Consider the following 16,314-nt stretch of genomic DNA (forward strand, 5'->3'; position numbering starts at 1 on the left):
CTAAAAACTCTGCCTGTAACTGAAAAGCTGTTAAATAAGATGTATATTTCCATTAAGATGCCAAAGTCTTGTGGCTCAGTGACATTGATTACAGCCACCATGTTCTGTAACCATCACTACCAACCATGGGCATTTCCAGAAGTTTTTCTTCACCCCCAACAGGAACTCAACCAGGAACAGTATGGCTCCGGTCGTTGCTGTTAGCTGCTATCAAGTTGACCCCCAATTCACAGCTCACAGTGACGCCATGTGCCCTAAGATTAGACCGTGCAATCTGTAGGGTTTTCATTGGATGATTTTCAGAAGAAATTTGCCAGCTGGTTGGTTTTTTTCCTAATCAGTCTTAATCTGGATGCTCCCCTGAAACCTGTTGAGCAATAGGACCACACTTGATCCTCCACTGACAGATGGGGGTGGGTGGGGGTGGATGGAGTGCATTGGTCAGGAATCAGCCTTGGGTCTCCTTTGGGAAGATGACCTTTGGACTATCGAACCGTCATATTCCCAGCCTTGTTACTATTGTTGCTCATTGACACATAACGCCTAATACATGTGTCTTGAGTAGGCGCGTGAGCCATCATTTGGTCCAGCTCTCCATTCTCTTGGCTCTTGGTCCTGCTTGGCAATCTCCTGTCAGTTGCTCACCTCTGGTCCCAGGATGTTTTTCGCTAGGATCAATAGCTCTTTTTGAACTTAATCCTGGCTCTTGTGCCACCTGCGGTAATACCTTTCTCAGGTTTCCTCAAGCTCTGAAGGACTGGGCCACCTTCTCCTTCAGGCACAACAGTAGCGCAAGAGACACTTGATATTTTTGTTTGGCTGTAGCATGCCTGGATGTGCCTGGATGTGTCAAGTTCACAAGTTCAGTCCTCGAGATGGTTGATGGGAAAGATGTTAGGAAGGCTGGATACCAGGCGACTATTTGTAGCAGATGGAGAGAATAGTAAAACATCCCAATTTCCAGTTTCCCAACACAAACAAGCATGTGACAGCTTGATGTTCAGGCTTGTGCTATTTATGAAATCAGCCTGCAACATTTTTCACTACATAGGACCCAGGAAGAGGAAACCGGCTGAGCCGTTTGTTAGGTGTGAGACAGGTCTCTTCCTTTCCTCGATTGTAAACTAGGGGATAATGAAATCTCCTGCATTGGGTTGTTGGGAAGATTAAATGAGGTAATTACACACACGGCCTTCTTAACCGTGTCTGGCATTTAATAGAAGTTCAATCAATGGTGGGATGATTCAAACCAGCCCCATTGGGATGTCTTCACCGAAGCAAATTCACAAAGAAACAAGCGTTCATGGTGTCATGCTAACAGATGAGTCTGTCAGAATGGCATTTTTGTTCTTCATTGTAATGATCAACAAGCTAAACATGCTCATCAGCCAAAAATAGCTGGCCTTTATCGAGCACTCAGGATGAGGCAAGGACTGTCATGCATTGAACATGCTTCATCTTACTTCATCTCGACCAGTCGAGGGTTGCTAGGAGTCAGAGTCAACTCAATGGCAGTGAGTTTGGGTTTTATTCCAGGTAGGAAGGAATCCTGCCTTGGTAGGTATCTGCTTCCCTAAGGATTTACAGCCTTGGGAACTCTATAGATAGGGTCACGAAGAGTCAGACTGGATTTGATGGCAGAGTGTGGCAGTGAGTAGGAAGGTGCCCTGGTGGAGCAGTGGATTAAGCCTTGGTTGCTAACCACAAGGTTAGTGGTTCAAACCCATCAGCTTCTCTGAGGAAGAGCACTGAGGCTATCTGTTCCTATAATGATGAAGCTCTCAGAAATCCTAAGGAACAATTCTTTGTCCTACTGGGCCTCTATGGATTGGAATAATTTCAACAGCAATGAGTTTGGGGTTTGGGGCTCGGAGTAAATGCTTTTCCTTTCTAAGCCCCCTTTCATTTATGGGTTCTACCACACATAAAGAAACTCATAGCCTATGGAGTTTTATTTCATTTATGGGCTCTACCACACATAAAGAAACTCATAGCCTATGGAGTTGCACTGTCCATCTGGTCAAACCAGTGACAGCATCCCAGTCAACTCTGACCCCATGCTCTTAAGTGATTCTTTCTTCCTATTTCTTTTCCTACACTCTCTCCTTACCTTCCTGTCCCGCAGCCCTCAGCCCCGACCCTGGCCTTATCGTAGTCTTCAGGCTTTTTCTTTGACATGAAAATGTTTTCCCTTGTCCTGTTGGTGTCACGAAATATTTATCTTTGAGATTGACAAACTTTGATAAGCATCAAACCAAACCCACTGCCATCGAGTGGATTCTGGCTCTTATGACCCTGTGTGACAGAGAACTGTCCCTGGGCCTTTCCCAGAGGGTAACTCTTCACAGGATTAGAAAGCCTCATCTTTTCCCCAAGGAGTGGCTGGTGAATTCAACCTGCTGACCTCTGGTTAGCAGCCCAAAGCGTAATCTGCACTACTCGGGGCTCCTCTTGCTAAGCACAATGTCCTCCATTTTGTCCATATTGTGAGGTGATCTGAAAGGCTGGTAATTGTTTTAAGAATGTAGAACATGTGCATCTACCAGAGTTGCCTTATCCATTCCTCTTCAGACAGGGGTTTTTGTTCGTGTCCATCTTTTTGCTATTATAGAAATTACTGTGATAAATATGGGTGTGCATGTTTTGTTCTTTATTTCTACAAGGGATATAACGAGATCGCAGGATCTTAAGATATTTACACTTGATTTAGTGGACACCATAGTGATTTCCATAGTTTGTACACTTCTGCAATCCCACTGGCAATGCATGAGGGTTCCAATCTCTCCACATCCTCTCAGTATTTTTTGTTTTCTGTTTTCTTGAATATTGCTAAGAGTATGAGTGTGAGGTGGTATCTCATTGTTTTAATGTGCATTTCTCTTGTGGCTAATGGATGTAATCATTTCTTCATGATTGTTGGCTGCCGGGTTATTATCTTTAGTAACTTGTCTATTCATGTCTTGTGCCCATTTTCTGATTGGGTTATTTCTATTTGTTGTCTATAGATTTTTGAAATAAGCTCTTTATCTGATATATAATTGCCAAATAATCTTTATAGGAGTAGACAGGTTCATCTTTCTCCTTCGGAGCCACTGGTGGGCTTGAACCGTTGATCTTGCAATCAGCAGCCCAACACCCAACCCACAGCGCCACTACAGCTCCTTCTTATAAAAGTGGAGACAGAAATCTTGGTCTCATGGCCACACCTTTTAAACATCCAGGAAACTCCGCCCAGCCACATGTCATCTCCATGGTCAGTCGCAGGTGGAATCGTTGTGATCCACAAGGTGTTTACTGGCCTTGAAAAATTTTCTTTCTTGTGAATTGGGTGAAAGTTTACACCATGGATCATCAGTTTTATATTTAACACATTTTGTTTCATCTCATCCATTGCAAACACCTCCATGTAGCACCATTTATCCCACTGCCTCCCAGTTCCTTCCTTCCTCCCAACCCCTCTGAACACAGAATGACTACAGGACCCAGCCATTTCACTTCTAGGTATATACACCTACAGGAGCTCAAACCAATACTTGTAAAGCCCTGTTCTGAGCACCATTATTCAAAACAAAAGATGGAAGCAAACTAAGTGGCCTTGATGGATCAAAACGTGGTCTACCTATCCAATGAAATACTATTCTGCCATAAAAAGGAATGAACTTCTGAGAGCTTGCCACATGAATAGATCTTGAAAATGCTGTGCTAAATAAGTCAGACACAAACGGTGAAACTGGTAACGTTTATATTGCATTTTATCACAAACCAAACAAAAAAAGTGATGTAGGTCTAAGTAGGGAGATGATAAGGTTGGCCACTGGACGGACTCCCGGGCCTACACTTCCCAGGGCGGGGGCCTGTGGCACTGCTTTGAAAGGGCCGCAATTCTGGGCTCCCAGGCTTTCCTCTCTGCCCTTCTCCTGCAGAGTGAACAGGTGTTCCATGTTGGGCTGAGGTAACGGGGTAAGGGTCTTGCGATGCTGCACGGTGGCAACAATCCCACTCTCCATGCTTGCTTGTTCCCGTGCCCGAGATCAACTCCAAATAACCTGGAAGACAAAGTCAAAGGCTTGGGATTACATCTGCAGAAACACTGACCAGCTTAGCTTCTTGACGCTAACTGACCATGAGGAGGCCCCTCCAGGGGAACAAGAGACCCCAGAGCATCACCCTGAGAGCATCCATTGCCCATGCTTCTATCTCGGTGGAGTCTGCTTCAATGATCCACTGCTCAGGGAGCGGTGCAGTGGCAGAGGCCACAGCGCATGTCAGACAGGTGTCTGCCCGCCACCTGTTAACCCTTCCTTCCCAGGCTGACATTAGTGAGAGGGGCCCCAAGTCATCTGGTATGAGTGGACCATTCATTCACACCAAACTTGTCTCGAAAAGGAAACCGTGTCTCTAAAAGAGTGAAACTGAAAACACTCATAAAGAGCTAAAACTGCCCTTTTCAGAGCAAGCAAGCAGATGCAAAAAGGACAGAGGGACCGCTTAGGAGCTCGCTCAGAAGGGCACCTCACACTGAAGCACGATCACACCTGGGTGGACGTCAAGAGCCACCTTCTCAGCAGGCCCACTGGCAGCGCTTGTCTGCACATCTGTCTTTCCAGAGAGACAATACACTCCCCGAGCAGATGCCTGCATCACGCCAGCCCCCAAGTGCCCTGTGCCACTCCCTGTTCCTGGAATACTTTCCTGTCCCCTACCACTCTGCCAAGCCCGCCCAGGTTCTCTCCCTCCAAAAAGTCTCCTCTCTTGGAAAGACTTCTGCCATCACCATCTGCCACCCAAGAGGACACTTATTTGTTACCCAGAATTCTTCTCGGCTCCTTAAACAGACATTACATCTGATCAGTAGGACAAATGCTCTATAGTCCTCAGCACCCGCCTCCTGGCCCCCAAGTATGGAAACCCTGATACACACATAGCTTGGTCTCTGGCTAAGCTGTAAAGCCCCCACCGCTGCCTCTCACCCAGGGGCCCTGATGCCCCGCGGCTGGGAGGGGTTGGCAGGAGAGAGGCAGCACTGTGTGAAAGCACCAGCATTTGCGAGGGACAGGTACACACCCTCCAAACACGGGAAACAGCTTTCCACACTCGCTCTCCCTGCATTGGTGATGACCAGGACACGGGCAGTCCGAGGTCCCTTTTGAATGCAGGTTCCCATGGGAAGGGATCGGGCAGAGAGATCCAGGGAAGGAAGCAGATGCCAGGGGCTGTAGAACAGGTCAATTAGGAAGAACACAGCCACGCCCCATTCTTTCCCCAGGGAGCCCCCTAGGACCTCCACCCAGGGGACTATTCCAACGAGGAGGAGTTACTTTGGGCAAAAAGTACTTGGAAGCAGAGGAATCCAGGGGCTCTAAGGACACCAGGAGTCACCTCCATGGGGGGCTGCCTCCTGGGTGGCGTTGGAGGGCAGTGGGCTGAGTGCCATCAGCCAGGCCGTCACACAAGAGCAAGCTCACTTACATACAAAATGAAACAAAGTGAACGGAGACGGCCAAAGACTACTGGCAGTTACCAGGGCCAGGGGGATGGATGGTAATGGAGAAAATCACACAGTAAGTCGTACACCTGAAAAAAGGTGAACTGGCAAACGTTGTGTGATAGCTACAAGGGGGTAACCAAAAAAAACACCCGATGCTCTTTTTTTTTTTTTTGATGTTGGGGGGACAGTGCATTTGGAGTTCCTTCCACCAGGTCAGACTGTTAATCAAGCTTTCTATTGAGAGGCTCTGAAAAGATTGCACAACAGTGCAACAAAAAAAGGCCTGATTTGTGGCAGACAGGACTGGTTTTGCCACCATGACAATGCACCTGCTCACACAGCCATCTCAGTGCACTGGTAACAGCATGTCTCTCTTGCCCCACACACCTGACTCACCAGACCTCACTCCGTGTGACTTCTTTTTATTTCCGCAAATGAAGACATGAAAGGATGGCAATTTGATGACAACAGAGGGGTGAAGAAAAAAATGAGGAAGGTGCTATCAGCCATCCAAACAGATGAGTTTGAAAAATGTTTCCAAGAATGGAATCACAGATTTGATAAATGTATAAAGGGTAATGGAGAGGCTGTTTTGTAAAAAAAAAAATTAAATACATAGCTTTGAAAAAAAACAATTGTTTTTTTTTGGGGGGGGCACCCTCACATATATTTTAAACCACTGCGACCACCAAGAGCAGCTGCTGATGCACATCTGAAATCTTATGGGATTGGGAGGTTCAGGGCCACGGTTTCATGGGACATCCAGTTCACTGGCCTAATAACATGTTTAGTGCTACTGTTTTACCTCCTGGGTGGTTGCATGGTGCCTGGGGGCTTGAAAGCTTTCAAGGTGCCATCTAAGACACCATTACGGGTCTCTGTTTGCCTAGAACAACAGAGGAAGAAGGAAAGTCGGAGAGGGAGAGGCCGGAGGGCACGTGGCTAACTGCCTCCACGAATAACTGCCTCCTGTGCCATGAGACCAGGAGATTTGGCTCATGTCTAGCTACCATTACTGAACATTCCGACCAGATTCTATAGAAAATTCTGGTCAAAGTACGGGAAATGCAGAACAGAATTTCAAATTGTCATGGATGCCAAAGTTTTTGGAGCCAAGGCAGTTGAATGAATCCTTGAGATAATCTTTAAACCAAAAAAAGCGCTGAACGAAGTCTTCTTAAAACCAAACAATAGCTTAGCTTTGAGAAGACAGCAGGTATTTTGCTAGTAACACATGTCTGCCTTAATCATTATGCTCTTTTAAAGACTATCTATAGGGGATCACAAGGAGTCCTGGTGGCACTATTGGGTAAGCACTGGACTGCTAACTGCAAGGTTGGCAGTTCTAATCCAGCAACTGCTCTCTGGGAGAAAAATGAAGCTTTGTGTCCCTGTAAAGATCGATAGCCTCAGAAACCCTGTACGGGGGCACCCTGAGTAGGAAGTTATTTGATGGTGGTGGGTTTGGGTTATACAGGAGCAAAGGGACAAAAGCAACTTGAAAGATTAAACTGGAGCTTTAGGGAGCAGGCAGTGAACTTATGCTAATAGGGGAGGAACACCTCAAAGGTGTTGAAAACGAAGCTGAAAATGTCTACACACTCCAAGAATGTAAACCGCGTCAGTGAATTATAACACATGGAGCAATGGGTGACTTGGTGAGTGTTGTGCTGGGACATTCTCAACAGCAGTAACAGAAAGCCAGCTCTGTCACAGCTCTGTTTCTCAGATGGAGTCAACAAAGTCCTCTACAGCTCACTGGCAGAGGGAAAATTCAGACCAGGGGTGTCCAGGTCCACCTATTTCCTATCAGACCTCCAGCACCAGGAAGGGAAGGCAGCTGCTCCGGGCGCTCTCATGAGGAGCTAGATGTAATCGAGGCCATCTAGGGGTGGGATGGGGGCAGATCTGGGGGGTCCATGGATGCCAACTTCATCTCACTTCTCAGTTTCCTAACATCGTCACCCAAAGCCCAGGGCACATGCACATCAGATGCAAGGGCCCAATAACCCCGAAAGCAAACCAGAGCTCTTACCTCAGGACATGCTGGTGGAGAATGGCCTCGACATATTGACACCTCCCGTGGAGCCTCTGCACCCCACAGGCTCACCTGCAACAGACAAGAAGCTGTGAGTGAGCAGCCAACCTGTCCCTGCTCAGGACAGAGCAGGTAGGCATCGGGAAGAGCTTAGCATAGTATCTAACGGATCCAAATGCTGGTTGTCATGATGACTACACTACTTTCTTATGCAAAAAAAAAAAGTAAAGGAGAGGTGGTGGGTAGTCTGTGGCAGGGTGGCGGATGGCCTGAAGGGGAGGCCCAGGCTGCAGCTTTTGTGGGTGTGTCACGACTGACCCGCAGAGATCAGCACAGGCCAGGGGGATGTGGGAGACAGGAGGGTCTTGGGTTGGCTACCGTGATAATGATCTGCCCGGCTTACCCCTTTGCTGCTCAGGTCTTTGCCATCCTAAATGAAGGCCAGAGAGGGCAACTCTCCCCATTCCACTGGAACCGGAGAAAGGTTTCTGTAAAGATGCAGAGAAACCTCTATGGACCAGTGATGCTCTGTGTCACCTGGGCTCGCCATGAGCTGGGCCTGACTAACTGGCCATGGGTAGGGGTATACACATCTTTGTGGTTTTTATTAGGTGCTGTCGAGGTGGTCCAACTCATAGTGATCCTACGTACAACACAACTGGTCTAGCACGGCCCGATCCTGCACCATCCTCACCATTGTCATGTTGGAGCCCATCGGTGCAACCATTGTGTCAGTCTGTGCCATCTAAGGCCCTCCTGTTTTTCTCTGCCCCTTAGCTTTACCAAGCATGATGTCCTTCTCCACTCTGCCCCTTAGCTTTACCAAGCATGATGTCCTTCTCCACTCTGCCCCTTAGCTTTACCAAGCATGATGTCCTTCTCCAGGGACTGGTCTCTCCTGACCACGTGTCCAAAGTATGCAAGACGAAGTCTCGCCATCCTCACTTCTAAGGAGCACGCTGGCTGTACTTCTAAGATTTGTCTGTTCTCCTAGCAGTCTGCAGTCCTTTCAACACGACTTCTTTATGGAAGCACATTTGGCTTGTTTCCAGACGTCTGCTGTTACAAACACGGAGACCGTGAACTAGCAGTTAAAGATTTGAAACATGTGACTGACTAGTTGCAATGCCCTCCAGGATGGCGAGACCAGCTTCCTCTCCCCGTGAGAGGGAACGGAGGTACACAATGTTTCCAACATCTCATTTTAAAGAGAAAAATTTAAAAAAAAAAGTTTTCTTTTGCACTTTTGCCAAAAGGATGGGCAAATGCTATTTTAGTTGGCATTTTCCTAATCACAAGTGAGGGTGAGCTTTAGTTCATTTTGTCCTTGACCCTTTTCGGTTTATTTTTCTGTAAATTGCCTATATTTGAATCACGTTGTTCTTGCATCAGCTTGGATGAGCTCTTTGGATATTACAGACCTTGATCTTTTGTCTTCTATACATGAATCAAATATCTCACTGCCATTGAGTCCATCCCAACTCGTAGTGACCTTATAGGACAGACTAGTACTTCCCCTGAGGGGTTCTCAGACTGTAACTCTTTACGAGAGTAGAAAGCCTCATCTTTCTCTCTTGGAGTGGCTGGTGGTTTCAAACTGCTGACCTTGCAGTCAGCTTCCCAACAAAGAACCTACTATGCCTCAAACTCACTGCATCGAGTTGATTCTGACTCAAAGTATCCAAGAGAGTAAATACGTTTTCTCCCCAAGGGGGAAAAGGGGGAACCAAGGCTTTGCTGGAGTAATCTGCCTCACGAAGCCCAGGACCCAGCAGCTTCTTTTCATGCTGTGCTACTCCCTCAGCTTAGCCCAGCCCAGCCCACAGATGCCAGGGAAGACACTCCGACAGAGAACTCAGGGTCTTGGGTTGTAGAAGTCAGGGGTATGTGATCCCAAGAAAAACAGACTCCCTGTATTCTGGATTTCTAGCTGATGAAAAAGAGGACCCAAAGCTGAAAGGCTGCAGAAGAGCGACTGAGACTTGGGTGCTGTTGGATTTGATGCTAAAACTTTACCTGCTTTCAACTCAGTCCTTCCCTTGCCAACATACCCATTTGAGGAGAGGTTCCCTGAGGGCGTCTGGAACCAAGAGGCACACAGAGGGCCAGATGCTCCGTCAGAGAAGGTGAAGCCAGAGTCGCAGCGGGAGCCGGCTCTGCTAGCCAGCCTCCATCACACCCAGGAGCCTGTGTGCGCTTTTTGGATGCAAAACCCCAGGGCCCCAGTCAACAGGCCTTATCATGGAGACACCCTGTCCACGCCACTTCCTAACCAGTGTGGACACTTTTCTTGGGCTTCCCTGTGCCCAGCTGCCTCTTCTGTAATGAACAAGAGACCCTGGATGAGCGACCTCGGTGCCACCTGGTCATAGTGCATCCCACTTGTGGAGTGAATCTGGCACAGAAGTAACTCACTAAAACTCACTGCCATCAGGTCGATGCCAACTCATGGCCACCCTAGAGGAGAGGGTAGAACTGCTCCATGAGGTTCTGAGACTGGGACTGTTTATAGGAGTCAAGAGTTTGATCTCTCTCCTATGGAGTAGCTGGTAGTTTCGAACTGCTGGCCTTCTGGATTGCAGCCTGACTTGCAACCACTACGCTACTAGCCCTCAATAATAAATGCTTGACAAAGGTGGGCTCTTGTTATTAACCCATGAGCCACATGAGTTTCTCACGAACAAGGGAAGGTGTTGACAACTCCAGAGGGGTCAGCAGAGGGGGCTTTTGTCGTTCATGCAAACGCTGATTGAACTGCAGAAGCTCTAGAAGTTGTATCCTGAGCAGGATGTGGAACTCAGGGCCAGTCAGGGAATGTGCACACCTGCCTGGAACAGACCAGGACCTGGGACAGACTGGGATGGCAGAAGGGAAGGAGAGCTGCGGGTCTGCCCTGGAAAGGTAAGGCTCAGTCTCTGTGTAGCCCTACCTTGTCCAATTTCCTTACAACTCTGGCTCCTGCCACCATAACCACAGGCCTCAAGCAAACCCTCCCCGTGTGGACCAGGGTCTCTGATGGATAAAACAGGCGAGGGGTGAAGAGCAAATCCTGGAGTAGGGAACTCAGATGAAGGTGTGCCCTTACCTCTCACCAGCTGGCCTGCCCACAGCGGCCTGCAAAACGAGGGACTCAGCTTCGCCTGTTTTCCATTCGCTCTGCAGCTGCTGGACAAGGAACAGTTGTCAGGCATTGAACCAAAGGGCAGCTGAGGCCCAAATGCTGTCCAAGACCAGCATAGAGAGAAGCCAAGACACAAGACAACCATCAATTTCACAAGTTCCGACCGACGCCCTTATCTTAAGTCACTCCACCCCCAGGGACCCTGCATTACTAAGGGCCAGGAAGGGAGGCGGAGACGACTTCCTGCAGAGGAATAACTGACACAGTGGCTGCACAGCCAGCCTATACGTCCTGGAGACAGAGCCAGGCTTTTCTTTTCTTAAAGTCACATTGAAAGCAGCCTGGCACCATGCACGAAGTCTCCATGACCCAGTTGCCCCTGGCACCAGGAGGCTCGTAAAGGTGTTGGTGGGGAAGGAGGCAATGAGAAAATTCTAGGGCCTAGAAGGATTTGGGGTGGACTCTCCAGGTACAAGAAACACTTTAGCATTTCCTCTCCCTGCACCATCCAGGACCTGGATCAGCCAGTCAGAAAGGGAGGCAGATGGGCAAACAGGCAGAGGGGAGACTGGCAGAGAGGGCCAAGACAGCAGCCCTGAGAGCTCTCGCTATTCAGGGCTAACTTCTGAGAAGAGTGCTTAATCATTCATCCCCACAAACACTTCTTGTGTACCGACTGTGTGCCAGGAGCCCTGGTGGCCCAATGCTCAAGCACATGGCTGCTAACAGAGCTGGGCGGTTTGAAGCCACCAGTGGCTCCAGGGAAGGCTTGTTGACTTGCTCCTGTGAAGATTTAAGCCTCGGAAACCTATGGGGATGTTCGACCCTGCCCTATCAGGCCATTGTGAGCCAAAACCAACTTGGCGGTAGCCAACAGCAAACACTACGTGTCAGCCCTGTGGATTCAGAAACCAGGACAGGCACACACAAGATCTATGCCCACACCGAGCTCTTGCAGTTTTGCCAATTCATGGGAAGCCAATGCTGCAGAGGATGAAGCCACTTGCCCAGGGGACATGGCTAAGGAGTGGCTGTGCCAGGATGGGAATGTGGGTCTTTCCAACCCCCAAACCCAGCCTCCATCCACAGGCTTCTGTCTGTGAAGTTACAAAGGGGCTTTGCCAGGCACTACTCCCCACCCCTCACCCCACCCCCAATCTGTCTGTGCCTGACAGGCGGGCAACAAGGTCAGAGAGAAAGAGCACTTACCCAGAGAGCACCCAGTGGTCTGGGCAAAGGAATGGCTTTAGTACAAAACCCGGGGCAGAAATCCAGACTCTTGTGCTGCTGAGACCCTGGGGGGGCGGGGTGGGGGGTGGGGGTGGGGGCCTGGATTTAAACTTCGGCCAACTGGTCTGGAAAAAGGCAATTTTAATAACTTGCTGTAAGGCAGCGATCCTCAACCTGTGAATCGAGACCCCCTTGGGGGTCGAACGACCCTTTCACGGGTGACCTAAGACCATCGGAAAACACATATTTCCGATGATCTTAGGAACCCAGACACCTCTCCTCTATCGTCTCCAGGCGGGTCAGCCTTTATGCAGAAACGCCCACATATGAGAACCCAGTGTGAAGACCTTTACCCATGCTACACCATGCTTCAAGACAAAATTTCATTTATTTGTCAGAAGTAAATATTTCACAATATATAATTACCTATTGTTTTGTGATTAATCACTATGCTTTAATGATGTTCAATTTGTAACAATGAAAATACATCCTGCCTATCAGATATTTACATGACGATTCATAACAAGCAAAACGACAGTTATGATATAGCAACGAAAATAATTTTATGGTTGGGGTCACCACCACACGAGGAACTGTATGAGAGGGTCGCGGCATTAGGAAGGTTGAGAACCACTGACTTAGGGGAAATGAGTTTGGGGGATCAAATGCCAAACAGCTCAGGGCTGCAGCTGTGCTGAAAGCTCGGTTCAACGGTAGTATTTCCCCTTTCTCGGCAGGAGATCTGGGTTCCACGCTCCACAGGGCCGAAGCACCATCCTGTCCGTTGCCACGATGGCGAACAGAATTTCTGGAAGCTTTCCAGACGAGGCTGCGTGAGCCCGACCAGCTGACCTACTTCCCCAAATCAGAAAACCCCGCAGGATCGGCAGCTTTGAGTTCAGCCGTGCAGCAAGGGGCTCCATGGCACCACAACGGTGTCCCCGAAAGCTGGGTTCAAACTGGGGACCCGCCACTAGCTGTGGTCCCCGTTTTGCATCATTAATGGGTTCACAGCACCGACTTGGGGCACCGTCTGGACGTTTCGTTCTGCTATACGCACAGTATTGTGCACGGGGTGCTTATGAAGCCGACTCAACGGCAGCAAACAAGAGGGGCGGCTGGCGCTGCGCATCCAACAATCCCCCTACTCAAGGAACCCCGAGCATTGCGAAGGGACCGGGGTGGGGGGGTGGGGGGGCGGTAGTCTGCGCACTGAGCAGGGAGCAAGGCCCGGGCTCCGGCGCTGGGCTCCGGCCGGACCTCCCCTCCTCCACGCTCTCGCCCTCAGCTTCCCCCATGCAGGAGGAGCAGAGGGTCCACCTCGCAGTGCACTCACCCCAGCAGCCCGGCCCCCAGCGCCGGAGAGCGGCGACGGTGCGGGAAAGACACTCGAAAGGGCGGGATGCCAGAAGAGGGCACGAGGACGTGCAGACGGTGCGGGACGCGGTAGGGGGGTGCACGACTACGCTGCCCACCCGTGACGGCGGCCGGCCGGCTGCCTGCGCCCAAACCACTCCCGCCCCCTGCGTCGGGGGAACGGCAGCCGGGAGCAGATGCCCGGGCCTAGAGCGGCTGCTCGGCGGAGAGCCGTCCTGCAGCGCCCCCTGATGGAGAGGAGCGGGCATCCTGACTTGACTTTTTCACTGCCGTCGAGTCAATTCCGACTCACAGCGACCTTACAGGGCAGGGTAGCACTGCCCCAGAGGGTTTGAGCCTGTAACTCTTTACCGGCCTATAAAGCCTCATCTTTTTCAAGCGGAGCGGCTGATTTCGAACTGCTGACTTTGCGGTTAGCAGCCCAACAAGCAACCCACTACGTCATATTCCCTCCTCTTAGAAAGAGCCCTGGTGGCGCTTTGGGGTAAGCGTTGGACCATCAACGGCAAGGTGGGCGGTTCAAACCCACCAGCAGCTCCGCTGGAGAAAGATCAAGTAATCTATCTGCTCCAGTGAAGATTGACAGCATCAAAACACCATCGACTCAATGGCAGTGGGTCTAGGAATACATATAGCCAGAGTGCTCCTTAGAAGCTAGGATAGCAACGCTCTCTCACCTACCTTGGACAGCCCTTAGAGATGGACATCATGCTTGGAAAAGTAGAGCCTCATTGAAAACGAAGAAGACCCTCAGGGGGATGGAATAAAGCCATGGCTACAGGTCCAGACAGCATTTCCTTCTATTGGGCATGGGATAGCTAAGAGTTGGGCTGCCTCGGAGGCACCTAACAACACTTACGGCCTGGAAACCTTGATGGTGTGGTGGTGAAGTGCTCGGCTGCTGACCCATAGGTGGCCTGCTGGAACAGAGTCCTCCACTCTGCAGGAGGACGATGTGGCCATCAGCTTCAACAAAGATTACATTCTTGGAAACCATATGGGGTCGCTCTACTCTGTTCTATAGGATCACTGTGAGTCATCATTAACCCCATAGCACACAACAAGCATCCATCCATCCATCCAAGTATTCATCCATTCTGGCTCCCATCATTTCATCTATTTGCAGAGACAACATTTACAAAGCATCAGCTTCCTCATCCACCTGATCATCTATCCATCCTTCCATCAGGTCACCTGTTCTTACATCTACTCAAATATCCATCCTTTTTACAACTATATTTTTATCCATCCATCCAAGAAATGTTCATTGGCCTTACAAATGAAGTAAAATGAATAACCCGTAGAAACTAAAAGGGCAGAAAATGAGCACAGTCTCATTGAGATACATGTAGCCAGAGAATTCCAGGAGTGAGCAAGAATAGAGAGTAAAAAGGTAAGAGAACATATGCTTGACTTTTTGTCCATAAAATGTAAAACTCGGGCAAAACAAATACATCCCTGGAAAATATTTGGGAAAATTGTCTTAAGGAAAGAGAGAAAATATGGATAATCCTGTAACATCAGAAAGCCATTCAATCAATAGTTAGCAATCTTTCCACAAAGAAAATACCACACTCAGGTGGGTTTAGAGATGAATTCTACTCAGCCTTTAAAGAACAGGTTGGTTCCGTCTCACAGTCTCCCAAGTCCTAGAAAAAGAGGGAGCACTCACCAGTTCACGTAATAACCCTGATCCTTAAAGTAGACAAGGTCAATAAAAGTCAATTGCAGCCCAGCTCATCTCTGAATGTAGACCTAAATATCCTAAACCAAGCCAGGTGGAAATCACCTTGGGCCAGGGGCCCTGGAGGATAAGGACTCGCTTGCTGTCCTGCCCTGCGAATGCCTTCTGTGCCCATGGCTGGGGAGAGAGAGGTGGACTGACTTGAACATTGGGCAGATGGAAATCAAACACATCTTTTGGCAACAACTAGATAGAGGACTCATTGCACTTCGACCCCCTGGGGCTCCCTGAGACTGGTTTCCTCTGCCCTTCTTCACTGGTGCAGGCAAGCCCGCTGGGTGAGTTCTCAAGGAGGGGCCTGGGGCCTGAGGGTGAAGCTTGGAACCAGACATTGCCCAGAACTTGACCTGCTTTGGGCCTAAAGTGTTTTTTTTTTAATTTTTTAATTGAAGGGGAGATGTTGGGGACCAATTTTTTCCCTTTGAGACCTGGGCAGGAGTGGGTTGGTGATTACGTCTGCCAGGACCATGGCTCTATCAGGGCTTGAGGAGGCTCTAGGAGCAGTGGTTCTCCATCTTCCTAATGTCTTGACCATTTCATACAGTTCCTCATGTTGTGGTGACCCCCCCGCAACCATAACATTATTGTTGTTGCTACTTCATCACTGTAATGTTGCTACTGTTATGAATCAGGCAACCCCTGTGAAAACGTTGTTGGACCCCCAAAGGGGTCGCCACCCACAGGTTGAGAACCGCTGCATCTAGGGGAAGAGCGCGGCCACCAGCCACCTTGGTCATTGGTCACCAAGACAGAAAAGTCGTAGCAAAAATAGGAGGAAATCCACTGCTGAGTCAGTGAACCTTCTTTTTATTCATTTAGTCATTCACTCAATACTTGATAATGGAGCACCTCCCTCCACCTGACCTTGTCGTAGCGAGGGTCTTAGAAGCAGAAGTGAGTCTGTCCAACAGGGGTCTATCCTGACTGCTCTTACAGGAAATCAAGAAAGAAATGGGAGTGTGGGGTGGGCGCTGTTCCTCAAATAGTTCCCCAAACCAGTGTTCAGTAGTTTAGCTAATGAATCCCCCACGTAGATCATTGAAAAGTGATACCACTTTTCTAACAACTGTTTGTTTTATTTCATTTTAAATTATTGCTACGAAATAAAGAGATGGAGAAAAACCCATCCAAGGTGATAGTCTAATATCAAAGAGGGCTTTCCCCATAAAGGCACACTTGGTTTTTTATATCAGGAATCCTAGTTGCCCTGGTGGTGTAGTGGGCTACACATTGAGCTGCCAACTACCAGGTCTGAGGCTTGATCCCACCAGCTGCTCCAGGAAAGAAAGATGAGCCTTTCTACTGTAAAGATTTAA

At 49.1% G+C, this 16,314-nt stretch overlaps 1 protein-coding gene and 1 non-coding gene across 2 annotated transcripts; both read right to left on the reverse strand.

Annotated features, from left to right (window-relative positions):
- Nucleotides 1-3,725: 3,725 nt before the first annotated feature.
- Nucleotides 3,726-13,502, reverse strand: LOC123522308. Its single transcript, XM_045295505.1, has 7 exons — nt 13,214-13,502; nt 11,857-11,942; nt 10,612-10,691; nt 9,767-9,845; nt 7,930-8,014; nt 7,524-7,598; nt 3,726-4,046 (listed from the first exon to the last, which is right to left on the reverse strand). The coding sequence occupies exons 1-6, from the start codon at nt 13,500-13,502 to the stop codon at nt 7,525-7,527; spliced, it is 693 nt and encodes a 230-aa protein (XP_045151440.1). The 3' UTR covers nt 3,726-4,046; nt 7,524.
- LOC115871358 lies at nt 5,025-5,158 on the reverse strand. The gene has a single exon (XR_004047237.1). It is a non-coding gene; the product is annotated as a small nucleolar RNA SNORA71 (small nucleolar RNA).
- Nucleotides 13,503-16,314: the final 2,812 nt, after the last annotated feature.

This window comes from Echinops telfairi, unplaced genomic scaffold (assembly GCF_000313985.2).
Source record: "Echinops telfairi isolate 266 unplaced genomic scaffold, ASM31398v2 ScPeMD7_5592;HRSCAF=6446, whole genome shotgun sequence".
In the NCBI taxonomy this organism is placed as follows: domain Eukaryota; kingdom Metazoa; phylum Chordata; class Mammalia; order Afrosoricida; family Tenrecidae; genus Echinops; species Echinops telfairi.

Excerpts from the sequence above, each read along its gene's own strand:
- LOC123522308 (XM_045295505.1), bottom strand. The coding sequence starts at position 13,502 with ATGCCCGCTCCTCTCCATCAGGGGGCGCTGCAGGACGGCTCTCCGCCG. Across the intron at positions 10,692-11,856 it reads GACCACTGGGTGCTCTCTGG|CAGCTGCAGAGCGAATGGAA; the intron begins GTAAGTGCTCTT and ends TTCCTTGTCCAG. Across the intron at positions 8,015-9,766 it reads GTGGACAGGGTGTCTCCATG|AAACCTTTCTCCGGTTCCAG; the intron begins ATAAGGCCTGTT and ends GCATCTTTACAG.